Source organism: Setaria italica, chromosome II (assembly GCF_000263155.2).
Source record: "Setaria italica strain Yugu1 chromosome II, Setaria_italica_v2.0, whole genome shotgun sequence".
NCBI lineage: Eukaryota > Viridiplantae > Streptophyta > Magnoliopsida > Poales > Poaceae > Setaria > Setaria italica.
In genome coordinates, this window is record NC_028451.1 from 3,080,920 (window position 1) to 3,100,999 (window position 20,080).

The following is a 20,080-nucleotide window of genomic DNA, read 5'->3' on the forward strand; positions in this document are numbered from 1 at the left end:
ATGCAATCAACCAGTCAATCTTTCCTTGTTTAAGCCTTTGATTCATATGTTTCCCACACTTGCTGAGTACGACATATGCTCACCCTTGCTATAACCAACGTTGCTCAGAAGAAGAAGCTGCTATAAAGTTGTTGTGAAGATGGTGCTGAGTTCTAGCCGTACGCAACCCCCGGTCGATTGCCTGTGAAGTTTGGAGCCTTCGTTTCCAATATTAAGCTGTAAATCTCTGATAGACTTATATCTTTTCACGTGATATTGTTATTACTAATGATGTCACTAATGTATGAAACTAGATTTTGGTAGGTAGCACTCAGTTTTGTTTTAAAACAGGGCGTGACATGTTACTATTACTAGTTCTCTTTGTTTGTGCGTTGCAGTCTTTCTTTTCATGATGTATAAATCGAAATCTGACCTTTGTCTAGTGAAGATTTCTGTAAAGGAACCATAAAGGGGTTCCTCTTCTGTTATTAGCTTTGCTGTGTTGCTTTGACTGTTATCCAATAATTGGGGAAGGCTGATTCAGAAAGTTAGGGGGTGTTTGGATCCCCGGGCTAAATTTTAGTCCCTGTCACATCGAATGTTTGGACACTAATTAGAAGTATTAAACATAGTCTAATTACAAAACCAATTTCACAACCCCTAGGCTAAATCGCGAGACGAATCTGTTAAGCCTAATTAGTCCATGATTTGACAATATGGTGCTACAGTAAACATTCGCTAATGATAGATTAATTAGGCTTAATAGATTCGTCTCGTGATTTAGCCTAGGGGTTCTGCAATTAGTTTTGTAATTAGCTCATGTTTAGTCCTCCTAATTAGCATCCGAATATTCGATGTGACACGGACTAAATTTTAGCTGCAGGATCCAAACACCCCCTTAAGATGATGCAGTTTCATCATGTTACGCATCTTAAATCTCTGTTATCTACTACTCATCTGGTTATTATGGTGTTGGGTCTTGAAGGTCTTCTTGTCATCTTGTGTTTGTTTTATAACTGTTCATCTCCATAAAAAGGATGAGAGAGCTTTCAAACATGCATCAAATGAGTTTACGGGCACAAGATCGCATCAAGTTCATCTTGGTTTGGTGTACAAGGAGCTGGTGCATCTCCCATTAACCACATACCCCGGAGCCAAGAATGAGTTGCCGTCTTAGAGCCACCAGCCGGCGGCGAGGGCCCGCTGCCGCCATCACACCTTGAGCAGGTCGCAGCAGGCCCGTGGCGCCGCGCTGGCCCACCTCGCCTGGCCGTCGCCATTGCCGGCCATGTTGATCAATGGCGAGAGGAAGACGTCCTGGCGCACCTGACCAGGCTGTAGCCTTGCCGGCGTCGACGCGCTGCCCTTAGTAGGCTCAGGTCCTCCCAGGGACGTGCTGGCGAGCGGCGGCGCTTGGTCGCCGGCGGCGAGGCTACTGGTGCTGAGGAAGCGGCCGCCGGTGCCCCGCGCGCGGCGGAGCGCGTGCAGGTGCCGTGACTCGTGGAGGTACGGCTGCACGGCACGAACGGCGAGTCGGTGTAAAATGCAGAATTGAGAACGAATTTTTGAAGTTTGAACACGGGGAGATTCAGCAGAAAACCGATGATCTGCTTACCTTGCGGTTCCTGGAGACCCTGAGGTCCCTGGCGGCCTTGGCGCGGGCCAGGCGCCGCCGGAGGATGCCGTTGAACTGCTTGGCGTTCACGTAGACCGGCTCATCGGCGGCGATCGCCGGCGGCAGGAGCACCCTCCCGTGCTTCATTTGCAAATGGCGAGACGAGTCAGCACAGCAAATCTAGATGACTGAAGGCTCAAGCTATCTCATATCACTGCACATTTGGCAAGTTCCTGTCTAGATGCTCAAATGCTGAGCTGAGACGTTTGGTGAATTTCAACTGAAACACTTCATGTTCGTGGATTAAGGAATCAATTAATGATAAGTGAGATGATTACATTATTCACCCTTACCATCGGTTGAGCTCCGTATGGAGAGTACAGACCAAAGCTCTGCCCCTGACCAGCATCGGCATTGTTGCTCCACACCTTCAGTTAAAAAGACAAGGAGTAAAAGACCGAGTCACCGAGATGTGGAAGCTTAGGGTTATGAACTTTTGAACTGCCATGGCTACAACTCTCACCATGGATTGTCCAAGGGCCAGATCGAAAGGGGCATGGTACTTGTGCAACTCCGGGTAGGCGGCAATGGCTGCCGTGGAAGGCTCATGATATTTGAGGTCTTGCCAGGGGTCAGAATCGCCTGAAAATCACCAGGAATTATCTGTCAGTTATATCACCTTTTGCATTGCCCTCTGTTTGTTTGGACAACTTTTTGGTTGCTTCACTGAACATTACCCTGATTATTATCTGCTTTGCCTGGAAAAATAGTAAGTCGGCTGGGAGGATTATTGCAAACTAAGAATCCAGGCACGCTAGCAGATGAAGTCGCTGCACCCACAACTCTACCATTACGCGAATGGCATTCTTATCATGATTGGTAGCAGTCTAGCAGATGAATTATTCTTTCAGTAATAATGCGTGATGTGACCGTCGACAGCGAACCGCCTGTGGTGAGCTACGAACCCAGCCTCTCGATAATTTTTATAAGAATAAAAAGTGTGTGACTGTATATTCATAAAGATGGGTGAGTGTACATATGTACATGTTGCCTCCTATCTAACGGGAAGCTTGGGACTAGCTGGAGCCGTGTCAAACGGGTCACGCAGCATCACCAAAGTGCGTCACCAACCTCACCTCACGTCTGACATCAATGAAGGACTCAACGACACACACTATTTAAGTATCCTAGGACTAGGACCGCACCGGCAAATGATAGCACAACCATTAACCGGAACGTACGGCCGACGGCGGGCATTCAGAACTGCAGCCAGGTACACCGGCAACAAGGACGGCGCCGGCAACGTCCGTCCCCGACCGACCTGCCCGGCAGTGGGTGGATCAGTGGATCACCATGGCGAAGGTTTTGTCCCATGCAACACTTCCATCGATTGATCCATCCATGGTAGCAGTTGCGATGAGAAAGGTCAAGAGCTTTAGCTTCCACTCACCTGAGCTGATCGGAAACTTGCTAGCGGCACACCCCTGTCCCTGAGCCGCAGCCCACCATGGCGCCGCGGTTGCGCCGCCGCCGCCGTGGCCCCTGCCGCCGTCGGTGGTCAGCTGGAAGCCCAGCGGCCCGTGTTCATGGAAGCCCATCGCCGCCTGCAACAGCGAGAAAGTACAGAGGAAACTGTGCTTTATAGCAGATAGCCGCGCGCAGCTGCTGTTCATGTTCCTCCAAGAACAGGCTAGCTCACGAAGTCTACGAGGTTGTCACTGCCAGAGACTAATGCAAGAAGAACTGAAGAAGAGACTGGAACAAGAACTGTTTCTGGCAGAACGAGGACTTACACTCCTCATGGTCGATCGATCGATGTTGCTGCCTGCTCTCGCCTGGTGACTAGTGATGACTAGCGAGTCAGTGACTGTGAGTGTACGTGGTTATACGCGAGCAATAAGAGCAAGGGAAAGAGAGGGAGGGAGAGCTGGGGTGAGTGTCGTAGCGTCGCCATTGAATCGCCGTCCGTCCTTGGTGTTCAGAAACGAGAGCTACAGGGCGGCATTAACTGAGACGACAGCGGCAGGCTTATAATGGCGCCAGGGGATGTAAATGCCGGTCGTTTCAGCTGCGCGCAGGCCCCCTCCGATGGCGATCCAGGCCATGTTTAGTTACTCCCAACTCCCAACTTTGACACTATGCAAAAAGAAGATTCCCCATCACATCAAACTTGCGGTACATGCATGGAGTACTAAATGCAGATGAAATTAAAAACTAATTGCACAGTTTTGTTGTACTTTGCGAGACGAATCTTTTGAGCCTAATTAGTCAATATTTGGACAATAATTCACAAATACAAACGAAACGCTACAGTGTGCTACAGTGCTGTAACAGTAATTTGGCACCCCCAAATTCGCCAAACTAAACACGGCCCCACATCCATAATACTGTGATAACACGTACGGCGAGCCTGTCAACGGATCAAATTCGAACGGCGTGTTTCTGTTTCCTTTTTTATTACTTCCCGCGCGTGAATTATTCGTCGTCAAGGACGAGCAGCTGCGAGCTGAAATCTAGTACTGGTCACTGAGAAAGAGCTGGGGAAAGGTGACGATGACCCGGAGCCACCAACCAGTAGAGGGAGAGAGCCTGTGGAGTAGCACTGTAACTGCCTGCCCCTCGCTCTCTGCAACCACGAATGCACGAGTGAACAGGACACCAATGCAAGGCTGTAGTTGCAGTGAGCCTTCGCTCTGCCTGCGAAGACTCCTCATTTTCCTTGTTTTTTCCCCCTTCAGTACAAACCGGAAGGGCAGTGTATTCTGTTTGACACGGTTAAGAACCAGACTTGGTAATTTTGAAGTTGTGGGCTTTAGCAAAAATGTTGCCTAATTTTTTTAAAAAAATTACACAAAATAATGGCATATATGTAGTCATTTTTTAGATCCTTAGATAAGTTGTCGGATTGGACCTTGGGCGGCCGGCCCGGCAAGCCATATACTACATTTTTGGGAGGAATGAGTTACGGTAATTGCTGGGAAAATACGGGAAAACGCAAAAATTGTTTTTTTAAAAAGGAAATTTTTAAATGTTCATACTTTTATTATTTTCATTCTAATTTTTCAAGTCAAAGTTCCCGCTTCCATCTTACACAAAAAAAATAAGAGAAAACTCAAAAATGATTCCAAGTAAACATAAATTCCTATTTTTCACTTTCATCCCTAGAGGGTTACACTATCATTTTCATGATGTTTATTTATTGGTAGTTACCGTCTTACATATGGACATGATGCCATTAAGGTTCACTTCCGTGCTTCCTACTAGACTAGGGCCATCTCTGGTAGCGTCTCTGTTGCTACATCCACCCTACACCCCTCTCGCTATCCTAGCTTCATATGACTAATGTATGCATTTATCCAAAGTTTATGATTGGTGTAGCAATATATAAAGACAAATACATATATATGTCTCTATACTAAGCCCATTTGATTCATCCGACCAAGCACGCGACTCCGGTGGATTCGGATCCAAGCTAGTATCATCCCATACGTGTGTGGTTCCTAATATGGATCCACACATGAAAATAAAAAATTCACCGCTTAACCTCTGCTCTATCCATTCATTCGATTTCCCTCGTACTCGTTGTCATCCAACCAGTCGCTGCCTCTTCGTCCATCGGCGCCACCCGCATCTTGCCCGATCCTCGCCGTCGCCAAGGCGTTGCGCGTCTTGCCATCCTCACCCCCAAAACAACCACACTGGAAAATATTTTGTGTGGTAATATATTTGCAAAACAATCACGACGGTTGGAAGAAACAACCGCACTTTAAGATGACCGTACATTGCTACGGTGAAATTTTTTATTAGCGTATTCTTTTAATACATCTCTAAAGCAATACCCTCCTCTCCTCTCCCACCTTCTTCCTCCTCCTCATCCTCCTCGCCGACGCCCCCGCCACCCGCTTCTGCTCCCGCTAGTCCCACATAATTTACCTGGTTCAGGGGATGCAATGCGTCGAAAGTCTGAGGAATCGTTGGCACTGAGTGGACACCAGCCAATAACCGCTGCACATGCATCATGATTTCTTCCTCAGACAACTCGCTGATCGTCATTCTTGAAGCGTCTTGCTTTCCACCGCTTCACGAACAGCAAGCAATGCCAGGACAATCTTAGAACTGAAGGTTGAAAATTCACAACTCTTCAGCATAAATGGCTCACTGAAACCGATAGATAGAACTTTCCATCACCACATCTACATCACAGGTTGGCGAAGAGGCTAATGATGCTGCACAAAAACAAGTTGCAGATGCTAGTGTTTCTAGGGACAAAGGCAAGGAGCCTGAAGATTGCAAGGACAATCTTAGCTTCACTCAAATGTTGATGGTAACTTCAATATTTAATTTACAGATGATACATTTTACGAATTTGCAGATGATATTTGTTTTTTTGAAAAAAACTTACTTCTTTAGTTAATTTACAGGGACCACACACAGATGATGCAGATGATGTTTTCACTCGGTCCTGGTGAAGTACTTCTGTTTTTTGGGTTCGGTGAAGTACTTCTATTTTGCCCTTTTGTAACCTGAGCATCAGGGGACCTGACTTTTGGTGCAAAGATTCCAGGAGAAGTGGATTTGTGTTTAGCTTTCTTTTGCCATTTTGCAAGCAAGCAACCAAACAGTATGCAAGTCATATGCATGTTCAGTTCTGGGAGCACAGTAATTTTGCAAGCAAACACTCCTGGAGCAAAGGTTAGTGTTCTGCATTCATAGTACTGAATTAACATTTTTTTGCTAAATTGAGTTTCAATCAATTTTGCCATACTGAATTGACATCAATAGATTGACACAATTACAGTCATCATGTTGAGCATTCAACATTGAGTTACAGTTTCATTTTCACATCGATTTACAGCACGATTGAACACTCTGTGACAACATTGTCTGCTACTCTGAACTTCTGACTTCTGCACTTCTGTTGTTGCTCTCCTACAGAACACCATGTGTGGTGCTTGCCCTTCCTCTTGCGGTCCTGCAGGCTGGCAACCCACCGGTCGGCCTCCCCGTGGTGGTTCGATCCTTGGGCGAGCGGAACCCCTTGCAGCCACGGCCGGCCCCTCGCCGGCGGGCGGCGGTGACCCGTGGGAACCCTAAACCACTCCGCGAGGGTGGATGGGCGATGAGAGCGAGCGAGGTACTTCACCAGGCGATGGTGGACGGCGAAGAGCGAGGCATGGCACCAGCGGCGGTGGACGGCGACGAGCGAGCCGCGACACACCCAGCTCCGGCGATCGCAAGCGCTGCTCCCTCGTCCGGCGCCAGATCCGTCGCCGCCTCCAGCGCCTCCTTCGTCGAGGTGAGGAGGGGAGAGGACCTCCCTTCACATTCTCCCTCCTCCCCCTCTCCACGGCCGCAGCCGAGCCCAGGACGCCGGCCGCCGCACCACCGACGCTGTCGGCCGCCCGTGCCCAATCCCCTCCATCGCCTCTCTGTTGTGAAGAAAGAAGAAGCTTTTTCTCCTTTAACCCCCTCCCTTCGTTCCTTTTTCCACCCGAATCCCCCATCTGTTTAGCATTTGGACTACGGATTGATTAATAAAAAATTGAGAATTTTTTTGCAAAATAACCTTAACGGTTGGAAGGAACAACCGCTTTTTTATATTAGATGTAGATATAGAAGTAGGAAACCATATTCAAAATTAGCCAAAAGTCATTTATAATAAATAGCAACTATATTTATTCAAGAAATTTTCATAGAGCAAGTGTGTAATCATGATAGTACAAAGCACAACATATTGCTTGTACAAGTGTAGGTAAGGTACAACCAATACCACATCAATAACTTACAGAACCAAATTTACCTAATGGTTGATATCTTTGGATGACACGTGTCAATAAAAAAGTATACAAGCAAGAAACATTGATTTCTTGACATATGGCAGGTTTGAGGTTCCTAATTATTTTGATCGCAAAAAATGCATAAATCCTCCTATGGCATTCATCCAAGCTACTTATTGCTGGTGTTATTCAAAAATGACAAGAAGCTTTATGATAAGATATAGCATACGACATGAAAATTGAAGAAACTTCGGTAGTCTTTAGCATATCTTATCATGGAATACATTCGCCTACCCTTATGCAGCAATAGGCACGTAAAGGCTTCTTATCCCTTAATAATCATTCTAGTTATTCAGGTATTGCAACCTGACGACCTTGTTAACAATTATTTATATGATATCATTAGTTTTCCTGAAACTATAAATGTAGATATAGAATGAGTTATAAATATGATTAAATTCAAAAGATAGAATGTTTTGTACACCTATTTCTATTGTGTTGTGTGTGCCATTTGCTGTCACTACCGTCGATGGGCACAACCAATGCATGAACACACCTGTGTCTGTCATATCATAAATAGTAGAGAAGGAAGTAGGAGCATGATTGCCACTGACAGGTGAATTCAATAACATCGAATGTGTCTAGTACACGAAGATGCTAAGATGAGAAAGGTCGCAAGGCGTTGGTGCCACACCATCATGAGGAGGACGAGGAATTGCATGGCCAACATTGTCGCCACACTTCTCGTGGATCCATTACATTACACTCCGAAGGAAGTCAACAAATCGTTGAAAGTTAGAATTTTGGAGCTAGGGTTTCGGATGGGTGCAACGGTAGAGATAGAGGAAGGTGGGAGATGTGTTAAAAATAACATGGTAATAGCATGTTTCGACCAAAAGAAACCGCTCATCACTGAAAGAGAATTCCAGTTTATAGTAAATAATATGGTGTGTAGATAGGTCAATGTACTAATGTATACAAGTTAAATAATAAAGAAACAACAAAACTTAGAGCACTAGATATTTATTATTTTTTTGGTGAAATTACAAAGTGCATATATTCCCACTTAGGATTTACATTAAAATGTGCCTAATATATCTGAATAAACAGGCGATTATCGATTGAAAGGTTCTTGTTTCATGCAATATCGTGAATTAATATCATCTTGTGATCTCCGGTTGTGCACGAGCTAGAGTATGAAGAGAATAATAATGTCGACATGCCAAAGACCCGTCGGTCTTTTATAGGCAGAGCGAAGCCACATTGAGCTTCCCTGGTGCCAATGCACCAGCGTAAGAAATTTTTGTCCACTAACTAAGCTCAAAATAACCATATACTCCAGAGAAATTATACAAGTCCTATGAGGAGTGCACCATGATCATTTTGGACCTAGCTTCGCCCCTGTTTGCGGGTAAGACATGACCTCTTCTTTTATGGAGTTCATGGTGAAACATGCAAATAATGGTGTTCGGCCTCATTGGTCATGATCCAGAAAAAGGGTGCAAGCAAGTTATACCAGCCTGAAACGGTTAGGGAGAATAACCTAGACGACTTCATACTATGAACACAACGATATTAATGGTGCCAACAATCGATGAAGCGTGGTAGTGGCAGGATCAGGCATGTACACTGATCAAGATACTTCGATGTTCGTGCTCTTAAAGTGGTCAGCGTGGCGACTAGGGATAGCTTACGCTGAGCAACAAGTAGACTTTTGGGGTCGAGCAAGCCGATCGACACTAGTTGTATAGGAGCGCACGAAGTAGCCGTGCTCTCTTTCACGCCATTGTAGTGGGCAGGGTCATCTGATGGCAGCTGCTAGAAGGGGAATTTACTTATATGCCATCCAAAAAAGTTGTAATCCTTTGTATGTTATTGGTGTGTCCATGACGTGAAATCCTCCACAGTCACTGGCAGTGGCATATAAGGGATTTCGAGTTTAACTAGTGGCATGCGAGGAATTATTCCCTGCTAGAAAGGAGCATAGACTGGAACACGTGAGAGAAAGAGCACCTGAGCTGATTAAAAGATTTTATGTGTTCTTTTTTTTTAATCACAAAGTACGGACGGGACGAGACGCTCATATATACATACGCAGCGGCGGATCTAGAATTTTATCATAGGGTATGCCAAAAAAAAATTTATGCAATTCGATAAAACCATTTACAATTCGATAAATTCAAAGATTAAGCTAGAAACAATAACAAATCACAATATAAATAGTTCAAAATATAGCATAAAAGAAACTTACAATGTTACTTGTCTCCTTTGTTTACCCGCCGCTTTTTGAATGACATGAATATCTTGATTATATCTTCTTCATTCACTTGGAAGAAAATATCCCGCTCAATGAATGTGACTAGACAATCATCCAAAACACTGTCACTTAGCTTATTCCTTGACTTTGTTTTCACTTTAACCATGGCAGAAAATACCCTTTCAACACTCGCTGTTGCCACTGGTAAAAGCAATATCAATTTGAGAAGCAAGTAAACCATATCATACACTTTGTGCCTCCGTGTTTGAACAAGTTTAACTGAGAGATCAACGATGATGTCTAGACCCTTGAAGCTATCATCTCGTCGCATGTCATCAATATAATTATCAAGTTGTAATTCAAGTTTTAGCAAATCATTGTTAGAGAAGTCCTTAGGATAAAATTCAGCCAATCTGCGTACCTTCTGTGCATCAAACGAAGCAAATGAATTGGAAGGACTGAAGGCTGACATACACGAAAGTAGCTCCATATTGATCTCATCAAACCGATTATCAAGCTCTTGCCTAATTTGATCAATAACACCAATATATACTTCTCTTCTAAAATGATCATCATTTGTTTGGTTTCGAGCACGGGCATACCTTGCTGATTTTCCATACGGCACATAATCACCATCCATAGCAGGAACTTCAACATCATATTTAATGCAAAAAGAAGTGACCCTCTCAAGGAAGTGGTCCCAACCATCAGACCTTAACTGTTGCATTTTGTTCTTTGCCACATTAACAAGGGAGATTGCATTAAGAATATCTTGATCCCTTCTCTGCAAACACTCTGATAACTCATTTGTGTATCCAAGAATAACAAACATTAAGTGCACAAAGAAAATGAACTCAAAAGTTTCAAATGCTCCAAGCACAAAATGTATCTTTGTCCAATCATCCTTATGTGAAATATCATCACCAAGATCAATGAGCACATCATGGATTGAGGAATACATTGTAATGATGCTGCATATAGTTTTGTAATGAGAGCCCCATCTAGTTTCACCAGGCCTAGGCAAACTCATCTCTTGATTTAATCCACTCCCTGATTCAAGTTCACCACACTCAAGTGCTTTCTTAATATTCTCAAGCCTAGCAGTTCGAAGCATACCATGACGCTTGCAAGAAACTCCAATAATATTCAATAAGATAGATACTTGATCAAAAAAGCTCTTACAATCAGTATTTCTCTTGGCAACAGCAACAAGAACTAGTTGGAGTTGATGTGCAAAGCAATGAATATAATACGCACAAGGTGATTCTTGCATAATCAATGTTTTTAGCCCTTTAATATCTCCTTTCATATTACTGGCCCCATCATAACCTTGACCTCTAATTTGAGTCATAGTCAATGCATGACTAACAAGTAAACCCTCAATAGCTTCCTTAAGTGACAAAGAGGTAGTATCATCTACATGAATAACTCCAATAAAGTGTTCACAAGGCCTTCCAAGTTTATCAACATAACGTAAACAAAGAGCTAGTTGTTCTTTATGTGATATGTCACTGGACTCATCAGCTAAAATTGCATAGGGCTCATCATCAAGTTCTTCAATTATTTTCTTTCTAATTTCTATGGCACAACAATGAATAATTTGCTTTTGTATCTCTGGGCTAGTTAAGGTGCAATTACCTGGAGCATTATTCAAGACATACTTGTTCACTTCATCACTATTTCCTGCAAGAAACTTCAAAAGTTCAATGAAATTTCCTCTGTTGCTAGATTCTTCATTTTCATCATGTCCACGAAATGCCAATCCTTGATGCAAAAGAAACTTGATACATCTAAGTGAATATGTCAACCTTTTCTTATAAAGACGAAGATCCTCATCAGTCCACTTCTCAATATGATAATCAATTGCTACCTTGGGATTTATAAAACCAATGTATCTCTCCTGAGCTGCATTGTGTGCCATAGAACCACTATGTTTGAGAAGTGCTTTGTTTCCTATATTCTAATTATTCCATCCTCCAACAATAAATGTATTTGACCCAGCACCCTTCTTGAACAAGTAGCATATAAAGCAAAACGCAGAATCCTTCTTGATACTATATTCAAGCCACTCATGATTATACATCCATACATAATTGAATTGGCGATCCCTACCTCCAATTTTTCTTGATGGAAAATCATAATTAACAGGTTTGAATCGACCTTTAATAATATATGCTCTTCGAATTGCATCTTGATCATTAACATGATAACTTTCAATGGGCTGCCTTTCACCTGGATCATGTGGAAGGCGATTGATGTCATAAACCGGCGGCTGTGATGTGGGTGGTTGCAGTGGCGGAGGCAAGGGCACAGGATCCGCGATTTCTTCAACTACCACTCTATCATGCTCCTGATTCTGTTCTTCCATAAAAGTTTCAACTGGAGATGGGATAGTGTTTGAAGCAGTTGTTGCCTTCTTTGCTGCATGTTTCTGAAAAAGAGATGCAATATCTCCGCCTCTCTTCATAATCCAACTGTTCTGAAAAAACAATGTCTATGTAATGTAAGTACAATAACTAACTAGACATTATAGCAAAACAAACATGTAACGATAGAATCATGTTTTAAATTTTCGAATAGAAAACTTACAAATCACAACCTCACACGATATTAAGTTAAGAATGTTGATGGATTGACGGTTTGTTCAATAAACTCACAAACTGAAATTAAAAAAGCACTCATACATAAATAAATAAAAATATTTAAGAATATATGTCTTTTCAAATAAGAAAAAAAAATAGAAGATAGATTCATCTTAAACCTCCTTGTGGTTTGTGGACGATGAGAAGTTTTCCTTATGAACCATCAGAAGTTTTCGGGCACAAAATCCCCCACGCAGTTGCGCACTTGCGCAGACGCGCTGACGCGCTATCCCTGGTGGCCTGGTGCGGCGGCCGGCGGCGCTGCGGCGGAGCCGTGAGAGGACAGGAGGAGTCCTGGCGGGCGGAGAAGTTGTAATCGTTGAGATGTGGAGTCTGATGCGTCAAATCATGGGCCAATCTTGTACTAGAGACAAGCAAAGCAAGCAATCCGCACACAGCACGTCGTATCCACGCAAGCAAGTCACAACCAGCTGGGGGCCAAAAGCTGGGCCTGGCCGCCTGGGCATCATTTGCCTTGCATCGTCTGCTGGGCCTGAGAATCATTTTTTGCAGCTTGATTTTTCACGGATGTACAGGTAAAGTGCTGGGTCCCAGGGTATGCCAGGGCTCACCCGGCATACCCTGTAGCTCCGCCGATGTACATACGCATACTCGCCCCACGAATACACGTACGTACCTCTATGAGCATCTTATAAAGACTGAGCCGGCAAATCCTCGAGATTGACGAAGTGACAACTGGCGCCTCGTTATCAAGGGCACGTTGCCTACGACTGAAAGAATAGCATCGGTTAAATCCTAAATAAATTTAAAAAATATGAACATCCGTGCTGTCGAGAACTCGAGTTTAGGTGGGCAGGTTCCACGGCAGATAATTTTACCGGCTAGCTACGCTCTAATTTGGAGCAGCCGATGACATGTACGTGTTGCTGCCACTCACGTAAGAGGAATTGACCGCGTGGAGCTCTGTGCATGCACGCATGACATGATCCGGTAGCAATGACATGCTGACTTTATCCTCAATCACAAAACTATGATGTTTCGGTTGCTAGTAGTGGCCTACTGGTTCTCTGTTCTCTCTGATACTGCTGATGAGAGCCATTGCCTTGGACATCGAAAATGTTTGCTGGCAGTGTCACATTGCAAAGGAAATTGTTACTCTGACACGACTCCAGAACTCTCTTTCGCTAGCTTCATGGGATTTCATCAGTAACCTACCCTAGGAAGTCCAACCAAGTTCCAAGTTTACGGCGCCATATTCATGCCGGCTGCCATCTGGTTCAGGAATCATGGTGACATGACGCACAACGAGAAGAGCTGGATGGTGGCCTCGGGCCTCAACTACTAGAGCAATTGGTTGGTAAGCTCGCACTGCATCATTCAGCTTAACTGGTGGGTGAAAAAGAAGTTGGCTATCTTGACTCGCTACGGTTACACCTATATAAAGAGTGAAATTCACCAAAAGATTTACATTGATACGGTTGTGATCATTCAGGATAAGTTTGCTTCATATATTTGAATTGCAGCTAGACACACCCTATCTCTAAGCAAACCTAACCAAACTTGACCAGATCACAACCGCACAAGGACCATTGAGTCCGAACAGGTTACAAACATATCTTTTAACAGTGGGTTCCTTTCAACGAAAACATTGATTTAGTGAATTATCCTGCCCATGTGTAAATTGAACTGTTCAACCAGTAAAGCCTGAGAACAAGTTGGGCTTTCGTCATTTAGTAGGGCCTAGCCTATTCTTCTCTCGTGGTGTCCACGTAAGAGAGATTGAGAGCAAGAATTTTCGGCTCGAAATGAATCAGTATTTTTTCGACCCGACCGACAAATACTCACAATTATACATATTCAACTCCGTCTTCTTCCCGTTTTGTTTACCTTCCGTGATGATCAGCGGCCTTCAACCGGAACTTTGGATTTGCAATCTGCAATGCGGTAAAGGCATCGAAGCCGAGGCGCAGGGTCATGTAGGAGGCCGTCGTGCCCGGCGAGTTTCTTCAGGTGAGGTTAGGTGCGGCCGCCGTGGCTCGTGCTCCGTTGCTCTGGATGCTCCTGCGTTATCAGTTCTGCTCCTGCCTTGTGTCCGCAGCCGGCAGCCCGGCATGCGCAGCACACCAGCAGGCCAAACTTGCTTGGAAGCACCCAACGCCACCACATCACACAATTCACTGAACCGGCTGGAAGTCTGCCTAGCGCCTGGCCCGGCCCCTTTCGCGAGGCGTCCTGGGCCGTGCGGCATCTGCTGGCCTCGGATTGCATCCACTCGAAGAAGAGAAGAGAAAACTTTTCCTCAATAAAATAAACGGCCAAGATGAAACCAAATAAAAAAAAGTTTGAACTTGTGTTAATTGTGTTGATTATTTAAGTATCAAGATGATATCAAATAAAAAAGTTTGGACTTAAAATTTGTAGATTTCGTCGAGATCTACAATTTTCATATAAAGTTTATCTCCATCCAAGTTCATATGAATTAGTTATGATTTTTTAAAAGTATATTGCCTAGAGGAAGAAACTTGCCGCTGGTTCAACTGGCGGTAGCTTACGTATATGTATAGATTTGCAATTTTTTATTAGATCATATATTTTTACAAAATATTAAAATAAAAAAATAAAAAAATTCTCGGATTGCGTCCACTCGAAGAGAAAAGAAAACCTTTCCTCAATAAAATAAACGGCGCTGCTAGCATCCAGACGTCCGCTCCAACGAAACATTGAAAATTACCAAGTGAAACATCAGCGGTCATTGTTTGCAACATGAAAAATAATATGTAAAAATGACTATATGGTTCGATTCTATGATAGAAAATTTCCACCACAACATGAACACTATGTTTCATGCAACATTCACTGTGAAATATGTAAAAAAAATAATTGCAACATCTTTAAGTATTGTAACATATATCGGAGCATCTAATTTTTTTTTAAGATATCGGATGTCGGTGCTAGCATTAGAAAAAAAGAGAGAAGAAATATCACTACAATTCAACCGGAATGTGATTCCATTCCGGCACCACCACTACGACTACGACACTACCATGGGCTGGAATGACGCCGTTAACAGAAGAAAACTTATAATATCAGAACTCAAAAGAAAAGGTGTCCGCAAAACACACCGCCGTGTCCACCTCTTCGGGTGGGCCGGTCAATTATGTGTGTGCTTTACCCCAAAAATGTGTACGTGCTTGGTAACTTCTCTAGAATTTTGCCGGAATCAGAAAACTTTATATTAATAGTAGTATTATATAGACACGTCTAAAAATGAAAAAAAGGATAAATTAGAAAAATGGGCGGCCCCAAAGGCCCAAACGTCGCGGCTGGTAGGTCCGGTTTCTCCGCGGGCCCCACCTGGCAGCGACCCCAATCAAACTGCCACGGGCGCTACCCGCCCGCCCGCGCAGGTACGCGACAACGACAAGCCTCCCGGCCACGTGCCGCCACGCCCGTCCCCATCCGCCGCCACGTAGGCACCCATCCGACGGCTGCCCTTCATCCATAGCCGCAACCGTGCGTCCTCCGCCGTCCACTCCCTTCCCGCCTCCCGGCTCACCCGCTCCCCCACTCGGCGCCCCCACTGCGATGCGGCCCCACTGCCTCCGTCCCCACATGTCATGGAGGCAAAAACCCCCCGCGCGCCGTCGGGTGGTGCCGAGCCGCCCGTGAGTGGGAGGGAGACGAGAAAGCGACGAGGGGGAGGCGGACGCGGACGCGTGCGAACCAGAGGCCGCCTGCCCGGAGAGAGAGCTCTCACTCCCCTCGCCCTCACCCTCATCGTCATCGCCTCCGTCCTCGCTCGGTCCTCTCCATCCCTTCCCCTTCCACCCCCGATCGGGACCGCGCGCCGCCTCCGATCGATCTCCGGGATGCGGTTCTGACGCCGGGCTCCACCGATTCCACCCGACCGAGCCCCGCGTTTCGCTCCCCTGAATCCCCGTGTCCCCACAGGGGTGGCTGCGTGACAGCGCGGCGCCGTCCGCCATGGCCGTGTCCTCGCCGATGGTGCTGTCGCTGCTCCTCCTCGCGTCGCTCACCGCGCTGCTGGTCCTGGCCCCGCGCCTGTCCCCGCCGCCACAGCCGGCGGTGGCGGCCGCCGCGGGCGAGGACGCGCCCCCGCGCCCGGCCAGGGGTGGCGGTTTGAAAGGCGCGGCGAGCGGCGGCGGAGTCGGGGCGGCGGGCGTGGGGGAGGAGGCCGACGACCTGCGGCTGTTCCGGCGCGCGGCGCTGGAGGCGGCGGCGGGGGAGGAGGCGGCGGGCCCGCCCAAGGTGGCGTTCCTGTTCCTCACCAACTCGGACCTCACCTTCGCGCCGCTCTGGGAGCGGTTCTTCGCCGGGAACGCGGCGCGGTTCACCGTGTACGTCCACGCCGACCCGGCCGCGGCTCTGCGCCTGGCCCCCACGCCCTCGTTCCGGGGCCGCTTCGTCGCCGCCAAGCCCACCCGCCGCGCCGACGCCAGCCTCATCGCCGCCTCGCGCCGCCTCCTGGCCGCGGCGCTGCTCGACGACCCCGCCAACGCCTACTTCGCGCTGCTCTCCCAGCACTGCGTCCCACTCCACTCCTTCAACCGCCTCTACGCCGCGCTCTTCCCGCCCTCCCCTCCTCCCTCCGCCGCCGCGCGCCACCGGCGGCTCCCCAGCTACATCGAGGTGCTGACGGGGGAGCCGCAGATGCCGTCGCGCTACGCGGCGCGCGGCGAGGGCGCCATGCTCCCGGAGGTTCCCTACGAGCGCTTCCGCATCGGCTCCCAGTTCTTCACGCTCGCCCGCCGCCACGCCGTGCTCGTGGTCCGGGAGCGCCGCCTCTGGCGCAAGTTCCGCGCGCCCTGCCTCCCCGAGGCGGCGCAGGACGAGTGCTACCCGGAGGAGCACTACTTCCCGACGCTGCTCGACATGGCCGACCCCGCCGGCGTCGCGCGGTACACGCTCACCCGCGTCAACTGGACGGGGAGCGTCGCGGGGCACCCGCACAGGTACGCCGCGGCGGAGGTGACGCCGCGGCTCATCGACGAGCTCCGCGCCTCCAACCACACACACCCGCACATGTTCGCGCGCAAGTTCGCGCCCGACTGCCTCGGCCCGCTACTCGCCATCGCCGACACAGTCATCTTCAAGGACTGACGGACGCGGTTGCCCTGCTTCCACCAGGCTGCTCTGCACGGCCGAGGTATGATCTGAGCCTGAATTACCCACCTTGTCTGAACTCCAACCTTCTTCATTCAGAGCTGCTTAAATTTCAGTACTTCTTGATCTTGCCATGAACCTTTGCATACCTTTAAACATGCTGAATTTGCAATTCCTAGTAGTCGAGTAGATGCTAAAAGTGAATTGAAGTGAATTTGTAGTGTAGTTCCACTCTGCAAAGTGAATTAAGGTGCAGTAAATCGTTTATGGTTGAAACAAAGAGGGTTGGTTTTTGTCAGTGCAGCAATTCAGCTCTGTTCTTCTTCATTTGACACTGCAAATTAGTACGGCCCCAACTTAAATCTCATATGAACCCACTCCGATGTTGCTTTGCTTCATGCCATTGCAATTTGCAACGAAAGCCGCTGCCTCCATTAGTGCAAATGGAAAACCCTGTCCTGCAGGTGGCCAAGAAAACTTTGTACTCTCGGTTGCCTACCGAGGTCATGCACGGACGTGTCGTAGAGTTGACAACGATATCCTAATAATCCCCCCAATCGAAGAAGTCTCTAACCAGCGCTGCCCGCTGCCACGCACTGCCTCCTCATTTGACTATCTCGGCCGATCTTTCCGTGCGGATTAGGTTTGTCGTGGTTGGTTTCGTTTCACATTTGCCAATTTCCATCGATCAATCAATCAAAGCTGCTAGCTACTGGTCCACTGAATCTAACAACTCCGTTTGGATGATCCTTTGCAGGGATCAAAGCCGGGCCCAGCGACAAGGAAAGCTGTGGCCCTTCCTCTTTGCAGTTCGTTTGCATCTTCAGAGTTCGTTCAGACTTGAGTCATCCCCCACGTCTGTTGGGAGAAAAGGAAAAAAAAAAGTGTTCAGGTCCTCTCCTCCTCCCCTGTACTAGTAGTACATCAGTGCTTCTGTACTTCCTGTATGTAGACTAGAGAAGAAGAAGAAGAAGAAGAAGAAGAAGAAGAAGAAGAAAGCAAAGCAAGCAACGGCCTGAAGCGAAGCGGAAGGCGTTGCAGCCTTGCAGGGATCGTCACCAGATGATCCATGATCCATCCGGTGTAGTATGTGTTTACCTGGAGCAGCCAAAGAAGGCTGCCTGAATGCATAAAAAGGTGAAGGATTTGCCTATGTAGTATAAAACCCTCCCTCTTGTACAGCTTGTTGCTCGTGGACTCTGCTGTCGTGTAAGTAAAGCTTCCGTGCATAACCAAAAAGGTTGCTTGCAGAGTTTTTAATCAGGTTGGGGTCAGCTGCGATTTGCAAAGCAAATTGCGAATGTTTTTGCTTGCGGAGATGCAGAGCTGTTTGCATCACCGTTCTCCAGGCCCTTTTTTGTATCGTTGGGTGCTGAAGAAGATAATAAGATGCTCTGTATCGTACGTATACGCCTCCGGTGGTCGGTGTCGAGAGCCAGTGGTTCTTTGTTCGAAATGTGTTTTTGTTTGGATGGATGGTGCATGGACATTATAAATTGTGAGGCAAATATGGGTGTAAATAATTTGACGTGATTCCCATTTACGTGTATCGGACAAATTATGTGAGACTTTGCGTTCCCTCGCGGACCTCTGATGGCGATGCAAGTGGGCAACGGGGAGCTTGGACGATTGCGCATGCTAGTGTTCCGAGAGGAAAAGATTCTTGTGTGGAGTGGAACGAAGCGCCCAGCTTTTCCCCGTGCCGATGAGTTGACCCGGCACCTCCGGATCGAGGAGATGGAAGCTTCGTTCTCCTTCGCCTGGTGAGGAAGCCATTGGGAGAAAGCTGCGACCGAGGGATCGACGAAGCGGTGCCGGTTTTTCAGCATGCGGATCGATGTCATCGACCGCGGGCTGCAGCAAGCACGGGCTGGTGGCGCTGGCGCTCACGCTCGCCGTCGCGGCCACCGCCGGCCGGTCCCCGAGCAGGTGGCACGCATGCAGAGCCGCCACCGCGGCGGCCGCGTGGCGTGCGCGCGCGCTCACCAGCTCCCATGCGTGCGGGGCATGCACGTCCGCCGCCAGGTGGGTGCGCGGCTCGCCGAGAGGGCCAGAGGGTGACGCCGCGCTGTCACGGCCACCCACCCCACTCCAGGCGGTGGCAGATCCGAGGCGATGCCACGCCCACACCCACACCCACGCCGTGCCATGCGACACATGAGCCCGTGGGCTGTACTCGTGCCCTGAGCCAGTGAGCCCTTGACCTCCCATGGCGCCATATGCCGCCATGGATGGCTCCGTGCAACGCACCCGTGCAGCAGTGCTTGCCGAACGTGCTTCCGAATGATGGTCCCCTGTTGATGACACGCAGCCATCGCGTCTACACTAGCCAAGAACGGTGACGAGACTGGGGCGAGGTTCCGATGTGTTCACGAGACAGGTGGCTAAACTAGTTCTATCACATCGGAAGTTCGATGCTAAATATGAGCTAATTATAAAACTAATAGCAGAACCTCTAGGCTAAATCGCGAGACGAATCTATTAAGTCTAATTAATTCATCATTAGTGAATGGTTACTGTAGCACCACATTGTCAAATTATGGACTAATTAGGTTTAATAGATTCATCTCACGATTTAGCCTAGAGGTTGTGCAACTAGTTTTGTAATTAGCCTATATTTAATACTCCTAATTAGTGTCAAACATCCAATGTGATAGGGTTAAAGTTTAGCCCCCGTCTCCCAAACACCCCTGAAGTTTTGTGTGTGTGTTCAGTGCCAGGTCCA

The 20,080-nt window shown here is 47.4% G+C and overlaps 2 protein-coding genes across 3 annotated transcripts; one reads left to right on the forward strand and one right to left on the reverse strand.

Moving 5' to 3' along the window:
- Positions 1–983: 983 nt before the first annotated feature.
- Positions 984–3,576, reverse strand: LOC101771402 (nuclear transcription factor Y subunit A-10). Of its 2 annotated transcripts, XM_004955434.3 has the most exons (6): positions 3,388–3,576; positions 3,045–3,198; positions 2,118–2,236; positions 1,948–2,022; positions 1,595–1,735; positions 984–1,491 (listed from the first exon to the last, which is right to left on the reverse strand). In XM_004955434.3, exons 1-6 carry the CDS (start codon positions 3,394–3,396, stop codon positions 1,192–1,194), a joined length of 798 nt encoding a protein of 265 aa, XP_004955491.1. In that variant the 5' UTR covers positions 3,397–3,576; the 3' UTR covers positions 984–1,191. The 2 variants fall into 2 exon arrangements, with proteins under 2 accessions (XP_004955491.1, XP_004955490.1); XM_004955433.3 differs by having other exon boundaries at positions 3,045–3,576.
- Positions 3,577–15,930: 12,354 nt separating this feature from the next.
- On the forward strand, positions 15,931–18,806 carry LOC101772076. The gene is made up of 2 exons (XM_004955435.3): positions 15,931–17,398; positions 18,113–18,806. Exon 1 carries the CDS (start codon positions 16,216–16,218, stop codon positions 17,350–17,352), a length of 1,137 nt encoding a protein of 378 aa, XP_004955492.1. The 5' UTR covers positions 15,931–16,215; the 3' UTR covers positions 17,353–17,398; positions 18,113–18,806.
- The last annotated feature ends 1,274 nt before the right edge of the window (positions 18,807–20,080 follow it).

What these genes read in the sequence shown, in the direction of transcription:
- LOC101772076 (XM_004955435.3), top strand. Translation starts at nt 16,216, where the DNA reads ATGGCCGTGTCCTCGCCGATGGTGCTGTCGCTGCTCCTCCTCGCGTCG.
- LOC101771402 (XM_004955433.3), bottom strand. Translation starts at nt 3,267, where the DNA reads ATGAACAGCAGCTGCGCGCGGCTATCTGCTATAAAGCACAGTTTCCTC. An exon ending in CAAGTTTCCGATCAGCTCAG is followed by an intron (nt 2,237 to 3,044) that starts GTGAGTGGAAGC and finishes GGTGATTTTCAG; the next exon opens with GCGATTCTGACCCCTGGCAA. An exon ending in TGGCCCTTGGACAATCCATG is followed by an intron (nt 2,023 to 2,117) that starts GTGAGAGTTGTA and finishes TTTTAACTGAAG; the next exon opens with GTGTGGAGCAACAATGCCGA.